Genomic DNA, 12,413 nt, shown 5'->3' on the forward strand with positions numbered 1-12,413 from the left:
ACAAATAATTTTCAGTGTTCCTCAACTATCAAACAGTAAAATAAGGAACATTCATTTAATTGCTAGCATTATTAGTCTCCATGCAATACTGACAAATTCACTCTCTCTCTATTTAATAAAAGCTCACCAACATTCCTTTGAGAAGAGACATCTGAATGCAAAACCAGTAATGCCACTGTATTATGAAGATTCCCAAGTTCTCGTGCTTGTGCTGAACTCCACCGACGTATCTGTTGACAGAGAAAATATACTGGACGTTATTTTGGTTAGAAGTAACATAAAAAGGAAGGGATGGGCTGGCTCATGCTATTTTGAGCCATGATTCTTTTTCAATGTTTGATGGTAGAAGAGATCAAAGTCATGGGTTTTATTTTTTTAATGTTTAAAAAATTTTTATTTATTTATTCATGAGAGATACAGAGAGAGAGAGAGAGAGAGAGAGAGAGAGAGAGAGACAGAGGCACAGACATAGGCTCCACGCAGGGAGCCTGACGTGGGACTCGATCCTGGGTCTTCAGGATCATACCCTGGGCCAAAGGTGGCACTAAACCACTGAGCCACCCGGGCTGCCCGTCATGGGTTTTAATAAGCTAGCTGAAAGTGTTTTTTCCCCAAAGACGTATTAACTTGTGCTCTCAAACAGTTCCATTTCTGTATTCAATTTAGGTACTGAATGCTTCTGATGTGCTGGCTAAGTTTCCCGTACCCTAGTATGATGGGGAAAACTCCGGAGGCTGGAAAGCTGGTGGCTCGACCCCCCTGTGCCATTCACGGTGATAGGTGGACATGGGCAAGTTCTTTACCATAATAGCCCTGGCCTCTCTGTGTCACGGCAGAGATGACCTACCTGCCCCTTCATGGTTTTGAGGACCCAATGAAACATGAAAAGTAAAAATGTTTTCAATGTTATGTGTGCCCCATAAAAGTAAAACAATATGGATTATATGACACTATTAATTACATTAAATCTTATTTAACTACAGTTAATGTCAGTCTACTGCTAGGGTCAACAGATACAAAAGAGTGTGACATGAACAAAGACATGGATTTTAACACACTATCAACACAGAGTATGCTATGGTGGCAGTACTTGCTGATGTTACAGAGAGCAACAGGTGGCATAGCAGGAGGCAGAGAGGAGCTCTGGGCAGTAAGTCTGTGTCTCCTCATCTAGACAGGAACACGTTCCTATGTGATGTGTTATGTGGAGGGGAAAGCAGAGCTGGGCCTGAGTCCCTGCTCCATGATGCTTTAGCTCTGTGACCTCACATGAACACTTAACTTCTCTGAGCTTGCTTGAGAGTGGGGAGGAAAATGCTTATTTTACTGAACTGTATCAAGCAAAACATGTAAAGTAACCAATGTGCCTGGTGCATAAAAGGTACTCCATAAATAGCATTTATTATCTGTGCATGTTCACATTTTTCACCTTTAAATCTGTCAAACAGAAGACATAAGGTGATGGGAGAAACACACCAGCACAGAAACTCCAAACAGGAGAGCCATCCTTGGATCTCTGTAGCCCCACTGTCACAGAAAACTTCCCTCTCACGCTCTGGCTGTGAGTGCTATACATGCAGCAGGCATCGTCAGGCCACACTGCTCAGCCTTACGTTCCCATCCCAGCCCTGTTACCAGCTACCTACACCAGCAATCTCTGACAGAATGGCCTTGCCCATGGTCCCTGAGGACAAGTGGAGACCCCAGTGCACTACTTCTTGAAGCCTTCTAAAACCTCCCCAGTTGGAGCCCATCTTTCCTCCTAGGTCATTTCCTGACTGATACTCATGGGTTACCATCAGACTAAATTCTGCAAGGAGGCTGTAAAAACAACTGAACTCCAAAGAACTCTAAAGGGTATGTAGTACCAGCACCTGGAATCTTATGAGATTAAATATGTTCATCACCTACAAAGAGAAACAACATGGTGACAAAACCATGGCTACCACACTGGGCCACACAGCAGCAGGCACTACCTGATTGTTTTGCCGGTTGGCCCCGAGGAGAAAGCTGGTCATGTGTCGCAGAGCTGAATGCCTCAGAAGAAGATCCCCAGCCCGAATGCCTTGCTGTCACAACATAACGAGAATGACAAGTTATAGATCTATCCAGACAAAAATGTGTATTAAAAATACTTAATGAGAAGTTTTAAGAGCCCAGTTTTTAAATGCTGTAATTTACATAAAGTACTGGTTAAAAATGTAGTATAAAAAACACTGGAGTTTCAACAACCTCCCACTGCTTCACGCTGGCTGCCAGACATGCATTAAGGCTCTAGTTCTAATGGGGCCTTCTGCTGTCTTCAATGAGTAATTAAAATCTACCTGTATCAGAATTCTGGCAAGTAACAGAATCCACAGATCTTAAGATTTTTAAGAAGAAATACTCATAAAATCATATCTTTAGATCCACTATTGACCAGTCCAAATTTTTTCCATGTATGAAAAATTCCTTTAAACTAGAAATCTGCTAGATTAGGAAAGATACTAGAAAAAAATCACTTACCTTTTGTACAAAAGTGTTGAATAGGAAAAAGTACTGAGCACAGTTTTTACAGTTTTCTGGGACATCTTTATCCAACAGAGCAAGTAGTACTTCCAGTAACTGATGAAGGCTTTTTAACTGGTTAGAAGAAAGATGAAATCATATAAAGAGAAAGAATATAAGACAGACACTTGTAACAGGGTTAATCTGAAGTAAATCACCGTTTAAGAACAAAAGTAAAGTCTGATTGATACAATCCAGTCTCAGATTCAGATGGATTTATGCTTTGGAGAGCAAAAACAAAATCATCACTTTTATCTTCCAGGGAAAGATTGGTACTGTAGAAACAAGAGGAAAGCCTAGTCTTGTTTTCTAGATTTCAGATTCAAGGGCAGGGCTGTATGGCTCATGGTCACATTTTCTGCAGAGCCAATTTCTGTCTCTTGAAAAAAAGGGGGTTTAGAGGAAACATTTCTGAATCCCTCCCTCCACTACGCTACTTCTTCACATAATCACAGATGCAAAGAATAAAAAACACAGACACAGGCATAAGGGCCAGAAATCAAGCCAATGGAGCAAATGGAGCGCAACAGCCTGACAGAATGACAACGGTAATATCAACTCAACCGTGAACTTACTTGAAAGCCCGCTGACGCCTCATGGAAAGCTTTGAAAAACATTTTATTTGTTTAGAAACCATTTTGGTTATCACATTGCTTCTTCTTTCCCTCCCGCCCCAACTGGTTTTGGACAAGTCCCTAGAAATTCATCTGTGATTGGAGGATTAAGACCAGCTTACTACTCTTATTATCTCATCTCCCCTAAAGATGGTGTCAACAGGCTGAAATATTCCCATCCGTCCTGTCACACTCATTAAAAATACAGTAAAACCTACCATTTATATAGCACTTTGTTTTCAAAATACTTTACAGTATAAAGCGGGTGGCCAGAGGCACCATTTCCATTATAGGGGGAAAAAAGACATAAAATACATCCGCTGGACATCAGATAGAATTCACTGAGGCAATGACTCGCATGCTTACGTCCTCCACCACTCCCTTCCCTTCCTATTACCTGCAGTCCTGCCTCTAGAGGTTGATGGACTACTATGCCATAGCCTGACCCCATCTGTAGGGAGACTGCACTAATTCTGCTTTTCCCTCTGGTTGGGTTGGTACATGGCAGGAAGGAGGACAGCGAGAAGGCCCTTATGTTAAGTATCTTAGAAAAGCTCCACGGGGGTTTCAAAGCAATGGTATCTAAACTATCCTAACAGGCTCCCATTGATAGATTCTATATATTCTGCATCTAGGTAAGGTGAAGTTAGAAAAATGGTCCTGCTGTTTAAACTGATTGAAAAGCAGCGCCTTGCACAAAACTTCAGCTTAATAATTCCTGGAATGGAGACATGGTCTTCTTCTAGGTCCTCCCTAAAGGGTGTATTTGACCTCCTCATTCACTCTGGCCTGAGCAAAGCACCTGAGGCTGTCTGGTCTAACAGTGACCTCTGGGTCAGGCAATGTGGAAGGGTGCCAGATACTGTAACTGGGTTAGCATCTCTCTTCGAGGACTTGCTCAAGGTCGAACAGCAGAGCCAACATCTGGATCCGAAGCAGCAATTCCTAGAATTTGCACTGAGTTCATTGAGACATACTGCCTCCAGCCAATGTCTACAAGGAGCCAATCAGATCTGCAAATAACATTTTTCAAAGTTTTCCATGTAGTGTCAGCTGTTTGAAACAGCAAACTTGGGAAGAAGTGTTATATTTGCTAGGACTTAATAACAGATTGAATAATCAGACTTACAGTGTATGTCATTTATTTCCTTAAGACTTAAAATGTGGGGGGATTGAGGATAGTAATAAATACCATGTTTGTTTTCGCATGTGTAGAACTGTAAACCAGAAAATATGTTGCAGAAAATAGAATTAGGAAGAAGAAATCCAGAAGAACAGGAACAAAGACTAGGGAGTAATGGAGACCAATGAAGAAACGCTCTTGGCCGCTGCTCCTTGATGGATGGTACTTGGTTGGTTTGGATAATGCAAATAGTTTATTAGGAAAGAGACAAAGCCAAGTGTGGCTCAAAATGCCTGTGGTCTAGACTGGAGTCTCTAGACTTAGGTTAGTCTCAGTTCAGTGAAATCTAACACAGACTCTTGAGAGAAGACTCTGAAAAAGGAGTGCTCTAGAGAGAAAATCCTGAAGCAGACCAGAGCAGACCCAAATTCCTAGCCTATCCTGACTCCTAGAATATGAGGCGGCAAGGATAGCATGCCTTCTACCCTGGCATTTATCAGAAAGGCAGTCCACGGGAGGTTCATTCTATGTGGCAAAATTACCAGACTCCAATCCTAGGCTCTCTTTCTTATCACGTGCAATTTAAAACACTTGGTAGGAACAGAATGTATAAATAACATCTAAGATAGGAGACCGACCTTATCCTGATAAAACAAGGCACTGTCTAGAGTTTTCTCCAGAATGGTGGCCACGGCAACTCGCACTTCTCTCACACTGCACTCCAACAAGAAAATCCTAAAGTACAGAGAGAGAAAAGGTGCACGTTGAGAAAGCAAAAATGGATTTCTATAAACCAACCTCCCCAACACCAGGCCCATCTAGTATCCAAGAAACAAAATCCCTCCAAGATATTAGGTCAAGCTTCCTGAGAGCTTTGGGAAGGAGAAGGCCAAACAGGAAAATCAGACCCCTGGATGCTAAAAAATAGATTCCCTCCCCACCTTTCTCCTAAAATGAGCATCTGTATAAACATAACGGTTTAAGGAGAGAAATGGACATAAAGACACATGAAAGCAAAGAACCTAGTATTTCATAGATTCTGTTCACTCAGTTTTCCTTGGGATTTCTCAGAATAAGATCCTAAGGTCTGCAGTCAAGAGATCTCCTACTCCACCTGTGAACCAGTATTTCTACCTCTTCCTTTCCTCTTCCTCGCCAGGCCTTGTTACCTAAATCCCCCCTAAATGAGCATTTGCAGCCCAAGAGGTCATGCTTCCCTCCTTTCTTCCTCTATGAGGGTGATGACCACAGCAGTCAGAGTTGATCAAGGGCTTCCTTGATCTCCGGTACTGTTCATGTTATAGTCAGCTACCATGCAATGCCCCCCAAGTGCATCATTTACTGCAATCCTTTACAGGCCCCTGCAGGTGCCTGAGTGGTGGGGGAGGCAGCCCCAGTTGCGGAGAGGCATGGTCAGGCGGAAGCGTGTGTGGGGTGAGCGTGCCCCAAGGTGTGCTTCTCCACAGTCAACCTTTGTTCTTTGCATGACAGGCTTACTTTGATGTGATGACCCATACTGTTACCAGCAAAGTGAAAACCCGCCTGACTTTTCTAATATTTCTTAGCACAAAGTTTTCATTACTCCACATGAAAGATTTAAATACAGCCAAATTTCGACGACCACAACCTTCAGGTGCCAGTAGAAACCTGCTCTGGTCCCTGTTTGAGGGCAACACTAGTGTTTCCTTCCTCCCCTCTCTGCTGCTCTTCCCCATAACCATTATGGGGCTACCTATTAGCTACCTAATTTGCACCAGAGAAAGCTGTGTTCAAAATCCACTAAGACTCTAAGGGGCAATGGTCAGAAAGTTAAAGAGATAACAATACGCCTGTAAAGAGGCTTGATTAGATGTAGGTGTGATTCCTTTGGAAAGAGTATCATCAGGGGCTGTCCTACAATTTCCTAACGTAGACACCAGGACACAGAGGCACTATGAGAATGCAGACAAATCTAGAATGTGAAGAGTTCGACAGGGCAAATCATCAGTCTGTCCCTCAAACAACAAAATGGCGTAACAAAGGGGCGGCTGGGAGGAGCAATTCTAGGTCACAAGAGTCTTAAGGGAGATATATGCTAATATAAACTAAATGCAACATGTGGAGCTTGTTTGGATCCTGATTTGCACAAACGCAGTGGTAAATGAGCTTTGAGATATCTGGGGAAATCTGAATATGGACTGGGTTTAGAATGATATAAAAGAAATATTTTTGTTTAGTGCAATCATAGTAGAGTGCTTACGTTTTTAAAAAAACTACTTTCAGAGATACAGGCTGAAAAATTTATAGTGAAATAATATGATGTCTGAGACTTACTTAAAAATACCTGAGAGAAAAAGGGGCACCTGGGTGGCTCAGTCAGTTGGGTGTCTGACTATTGATTTTGGCTGAGGTCATGATCTCAAGCCCTGCATTGGGCTCCGAGCTCAGCGGGAGTCTGCTTGGTATTTTCTCACTCTACCAAACCCCTCACTCGTGCGTGCATGTACATGCTCTCTCTCTATAATAAATAAATCCTAAAAACAATACTTTACAGGAAAAAAAGCAGGTCTGTGTGTGAATGGTGGGTGTTGGGAGGAGCAACAACATGGGCAAAGTATTGATAACCTGACCTGGGAAGTGAGTGGTACAGGGCAGGGCTCTCATTCTGGCTATTGTGCTATATATTTAAACACTTCCACAATAAACTTTTTAAAAGATGTAAAATATTTAGTAGTTTTAATTTTTTTGTATCAATTTTCAAACAATATTTAGTACTAATTCAAATTTTTACAATTATAGTTACATTTAAGCATTGTCTCAAAAAAAGACTATACTGAGAAGCTCTGACCTGAGACAGCATCCCCTTCACATTGTTACTTCAGCTGTAACAATGAGATGTTAAAAATTCTAAAGAAGCAATTATAAAATTACAAAATACAAAACCAGCAACTAATAATGATAAACTGAATGATAAAAATATAAAAATATAATAAGCTCTCAGGAAGGATTCAGACTAGGTAATTCACTGGGATTCTTAACCATCAGGAACACTAAGAAACCAAACATAGTCCCAAAGGAGTCACCAAGTTCCTTTGGAGACATTTAAAAGCAAGCCTGGTTGCATATAAGGGAATAAACTAAATATCTGCCATGTTTCTTCCAAATATATGGCAATTCTATCTTATTCAACTTCCCAACTATTGGGAAGAGACTTTGGAGTTACTCTGGAAAAATGGGGGAAAGTTGGTCTCGAATGCAAACTGAAAGGGCATGCACATATCACACTTCACAGAAATGTTTATTCGCACTGTTTATGAATTATGAGCATGTATGCACACATGCACGCATGCATGCACTTACAAACATCTGAGTGGTTACTATGTGCCATGCTCTTTGTTTTACAGTAGGGAACCAAACACTCAGCTTCTGCCCTCAAGAAGCCAGTGTTTAGTGAGGGGACAGGCAAAACAGTAGAGCAGACCAACTGTACAGACCAGCTTCAGATGAGGCCATCAGGAAGGAATGGCCTCTCTGATATCTGAAGGATAAGAAGGCGCTTACTATGCAGGACTGGATGGGAGAATGTTCCAGATAGAGGGAGTAAAGGTGCAAGGGTCTTTAGGCAGTAAAACAAAAGTTAGCATGTTTAAGGGATCAATAAGCCAGTGTGAGGAAAGTGAAACAAAACCATATTCAAGGCCTTGTGGGTTATGGTAAAGATTGTAGATTTTATCAGGAGTGTGACAGGAATCCACTGAAGAATTTTCAAGCAGGGAGGTAATGTGATTCAGTTTGTTAAAACAAAACAAAAACAACAATAACAAAAAAACATCCACTTTTGTTGCTGTATGAGGCAGATTAGAGAAAGAGATATTAAGTAGGCAAATCAGTATCTGGAGCTCAGTCCTAGAGATGAAAGAAATGTGGGATCAAGAGTTTTGATTAGCTCTCTAACATGCCACCAGCCTATGAGTTCCCCATGGAAGGGACTTTGTGTACAGCAGGGAAATGAACAGGCTTTCTGAATTCCCTGTTGTCTGTTTTAAGTTGAGAGATACCAGAGCATATCTGCATGCTGATGGAAGTACTCCACAGAAAATTCTACAAGGTAAAGATGTAGGAATGAGAGCTGAAAAAGGGTTTGCTCACATAGAGCTTCATTTTGAGAGGAGAGAGGACACTTCATAGTAAGGAGGAAAAGAGATGAGACCAGGCTCTGGTGTGCCGAGGAAAGAGGGCTGCTCATCTGTGACTCGTACTTTCTCAGCAAAGTCTGAGGCAAGGTCCTTAGCTGGAAGTGGGGTGTGCTGGCATGGTAGACACAGGGGTGAAGAGGTATAGTGGAATGGGCAGCGAAGGAGCCCACTAGGAACAAAGGATACTGAGATCAGGGTGCCCCTGCAGGAGTGCTAAACTTCTCAAGGACAAGAGAAGCTGGATGATTGGGAGTACGGTGTAAACATCCATGGTGACTGAACATCTTGTTTGTTTACCAGAAAAGGCAAAGTATTTTTTATTACAGGTACATAGGTAAATATACTACCACAGGTGTTACAATATCAGTAAGTTTTTGAAAAACAGTATTTTTGCCAGAATCCAAACATAGACAATATTGTGGTGTAGTAACGAAGAATCGTTAGCCTCCCTTCCTTGCCATCAGACAGTGGATCCCTGAGGGAGGGGACACATATTCTGGAATCTCCTGAGCCACAGCAGGAGTTCAGGTCATGCTTGCCGGTGAGCATGTAGTGATGTGCACACATGTTCTCCTTGTGCTCACCGAACACTTGTCTGAGTCTAGTCCAACGGAGATGGTTTTAGAAAGAATGACTTTAGAGTGACCTGAAAACTTTCCTCATGCTTCTACTGAAGACAGGTCAAAATTGACTCCAATCAGAAAAGTAATTTCAAGAAGAAATAAAAATAGTTACAAGAAAGAGCAGTTCTAAATCAGTGGAAGAGGCACAGATTTCTTTTAATTAAAAGATCTTGACACTTACTTTATTAATTCTCGTCCTTCAGAGCTAATAAAATATTCAACTAGCCACTGACAAGCATCAAAACTTTTGGAAAGTAATGCTTCAATAGTGGCAATCCATTCTTCAGTATCAACCCTTTAAAAAAGCATAGACAGACATGTAAGGAGTACAGCCCCAGTAAATGACCCCACAGAGTGTCACTGTGATTTAACCTGTTTCAGGGAGTTGGGGTAGAGGGTGAATGGATACCCAGTGACTGCGGATTAACAACATGGCTCCATGCACCTCAGCAGCCAAGGATGGGCATTTTTTCTACCCCCCCCACCCCTGCACAAAAATGTGAAGAAACTTAAGTCTTAAGACTTTAGCTTTTATCTTCTGCATCTTCTTCAAACAACTTCAATTGGGAAAAATGACTGACTGTGGCCTTTTGTTTTGCTTAATTTACATTTGTAAAATGTCCACTTTCAGAATAGGTTACTACGACATTTTCATACTTCATTGCTACAATCATTAATATCCTACTTTATGGAATAAAAACATTTGGGTAGACAAAGAAGCATAATGACTATACTGCCTGTGACCTCCCATAACACTCCTATTTCCTCATGCCCCAAAATGGTAATTACAAACAAGATGAAAATGCAAGTCTGCAATGCACAGACAGCTTGAGCAAATTTCACAATAAAAGTGATGACATTTCCTTAGTTCTATGCCAGACATTAAAAGGAATATAGTTATGTGTTCTTTTTCAATTAAATAATAAGAGGTATCATTTAATATATCTTTATTACACATAAAATGAAGTTGAAAGCCATTCTATTTGTTCCTTCTCAAGTGTCTCTTGACTGCAACATCTTTCCCCAAACCTCTGCATAGTTGGAAAAGTTCACCCGCAGAGGGGAGGACAGAACCGCGCTGTTCTAATTGTCCCTGTCTTCCTCACCTCGCTCTGGGCACCTGCTCCAGCCAGTGTGCAACTATTCTTCACCCTTCACCCAATAACGAAGCAAATTTTACCCGGAACCCACAATGTGTCAGGCACCTTCCAGGTGCTGAAGATAACAACCAATGGTGGATAACATCCAATCAAAATCTAGATGTCTCTGAATGTATTGCCCCCGCTACAATAAAAAACACTCCACGATCTCCCACTGAACACAGTCCCAACTCCCCTCTGTGGTGCTCAGGACATACAATATGGTCATCCAACCCCACATCTGATCTCATTTCCAATGAGTTCCTTACATGTATGAGCAAAATACTAGTCATTCATGGTTCTTTGGTAAGTCTTGTCCAATACTCAGGTTTTCCCTTCATCGAGAATTGTTCCCTTTGTTTCTCTGCTTTTGCCTTCCAAAGTCCTCTGAGAATATCAATGTCTTTAACACCAACCCAATCCCCATATCCATCTGGATAGGATTTTGCCCAATTCCCAAAGATGTACGGCATTTATGCCTTGCTTTTTCTGCTTTATTCATCCTTCCTATGAGATTAGAAATCCCTTCAAGATAGGAAGGGATTAATCATGTCTTAAGCACTTGAATATACTGGGTGCCTTCACAACGCTTTGATTTTATAAATTCAGTTTTAGTTAAATTCATCAGTACCTTTTGCTACAAAAGACTATCAAAACATCACCTCTTACCTGAGTTTTTTCTTTGTCCGTAGGTAAGTTTGAAAAAGGAACTGAATAGCAAGCTGTAAGCTCACCTTTGCCATGCAAGGATAATATGGATGCTTTAATTTAGTCTGAGGAGAGGGAAAAAAAAGATGGTATTTTACGTTGATGTTTTATAGATTATTACATATTATAAACTGAATAATGACACATAATAAAATTAAGTACTAAAAAAAAATCTAGCCAGCTTATTATAGAAAGTGTTCCATTTAAATTTTTTAAAAGGTTAAGAAAAGACATCCTTTTCATTTTTTTTATGAAGCCCTCTCAAAATAGAGCCTTTAGACCACAGGATGGTAAGTAATCTGTCAACAGACTAAAAGTTTTTTCTGTTACTGGCAAATTATAATCACGATACTCAAGAAATAGAAGTACTTAGAAGTTCATCTTGAGTCAGAATGTCTGATGACAAATTAGGACAAATTAATCTCCACAAAGCCCAACATTCACCTCATGGCTATTCTTAGATTCTTTATAAAACTGAAGAGCATTTGAAAAAGCCAGTGTGTGGAAACCCGTACCTATTCACAATCTGCAGTACACATTCTGAGCACTGCCTGTACTTTAACATCACCCAGTAAGTGACAAGTTTGTGCGAATGTTCCAGGGATCTAATCTGAGTGCTAACAGCCCAGGGGGAGGATGAGTCACTGAACACTTGAGTTGACAGTTAACTATGCTCCTTTCTTAGTCCTCTATTAACAAGCCAACTAATACTTACAGCATTCAATGATGCTAAAGACAAAACAAAACTGAAATAATCACTACTGTACACATCTCTATTCTTCATAAACTTGAGGTTTTCATCTCTCACCATCTACAAAAGAAAATTAGTAATTATTTTTAAGACACAAGGCAAGATATTCAGTATATGAAAGACATTTTTAATGGTACATTAGGCAAAAATGGTTTTATATTAGGTTAGAAGGATTCACAAGAACCCTTCTCTCGAACTTTGAAATTTTAAAAAAGGAGAGAGGAAAATCTTCCTTTCATATATAAGAAGGTGAAAGGTGAATTATTATTCATCAAACCAAACTGTTTTGGGAAATTTAGGAAAACCACCATATGAAGGACGAGTGAATTCAAACTTGCTCTTTTGGGTTGAAGGATAAACAGAGCTTTCCCAAATACAACTAACTCCATGCTCTCCTTGTATTGGAGAGCTTAATTCTTTCTCTTGAAATAAAACACTCCAAACTTTTCTTAAATTCTCTGGTTCTGGCTATTCAGCTTTTAATTACTTAGTAAAGCCTGGAATGGGTAGTTGGACGATTCTGAATTTAAATCCTGGCTTTGTGATACTGGCAGGTCACTTCTCCTTTTCTGAGCTCAGTTTTTCCATCTTAAAAATGGGGATAAAACCCACTACTCCACCAGAGCATTTTAAGAATTAAGGATTCATTTAAAGCATGAAGCACAGAGTAGATATTCAATGTCCTCACCGTCACATTAGTTTAAACCATAGGTATGAACCTTATTTTTCCTCT

General features: G+C 40.6%; 1 protein-coding gene across 3 annotated transcripts in view; it reads right to left on the reverse strand.

Annotated features, from left to right (window-relative positions):
- USP24 (ubiquitin specific peptidase 24) overlaps positions 1-12,413 on the reverse strand; it is a 135,881-nt gene that overhangs the window by 16,431 nt on the left and 107,037 nt on the right. For all 3 annotated transcript variants that reach the window (XM_055304866.1, XM_055304867.1, XM_055304865.1), the window contains exons 53-59: positions 11,645-11,740; positions 10,891-10,994; positions 9,264-9,377; positions 4,923-5,019; positions 2,506-2,622; positions 1,977-2,069; positions 128-230 (exon numbers count right to left, since the gene is read on the reverse strand). In XM_055304866.1, the coding sequence (XP_055160841.1) occupies positions 128-230; positions 1,977-2,069; positions 2,506-2,622; positions 4,923-5,019; positions 9,264-9,377; positions 10,891-10,994; positions 11,645-11,740 (724 nt within the window). The remainder of the gene's footprint in view (positions 1-127; positions 231-1,976; positions 2,070-2,505; positions 2,623-4,922; positions 5,020-9,263; positions 9,378-10,890; positions 10,995-11,644; positions 11,741-12,413) is intronic.

This window comes from Nyctereutes procyonoides, unplaced genomic scaffold (genome assembly GCF_905146905.1).
Source record: "Nyctereutes procyonoides isolate TBG_1078 unplaced genomic scaffold, NYPRO_anot_genome, whole genome shotgun sequence".
Taxonomy (NCBI): domain Eukaryota; kingdom Metazoa; phylum Chordata; class Mammalia; order Carnivora; family Canidae; genus Nyctereutes; species Nyctereutes procyonoides.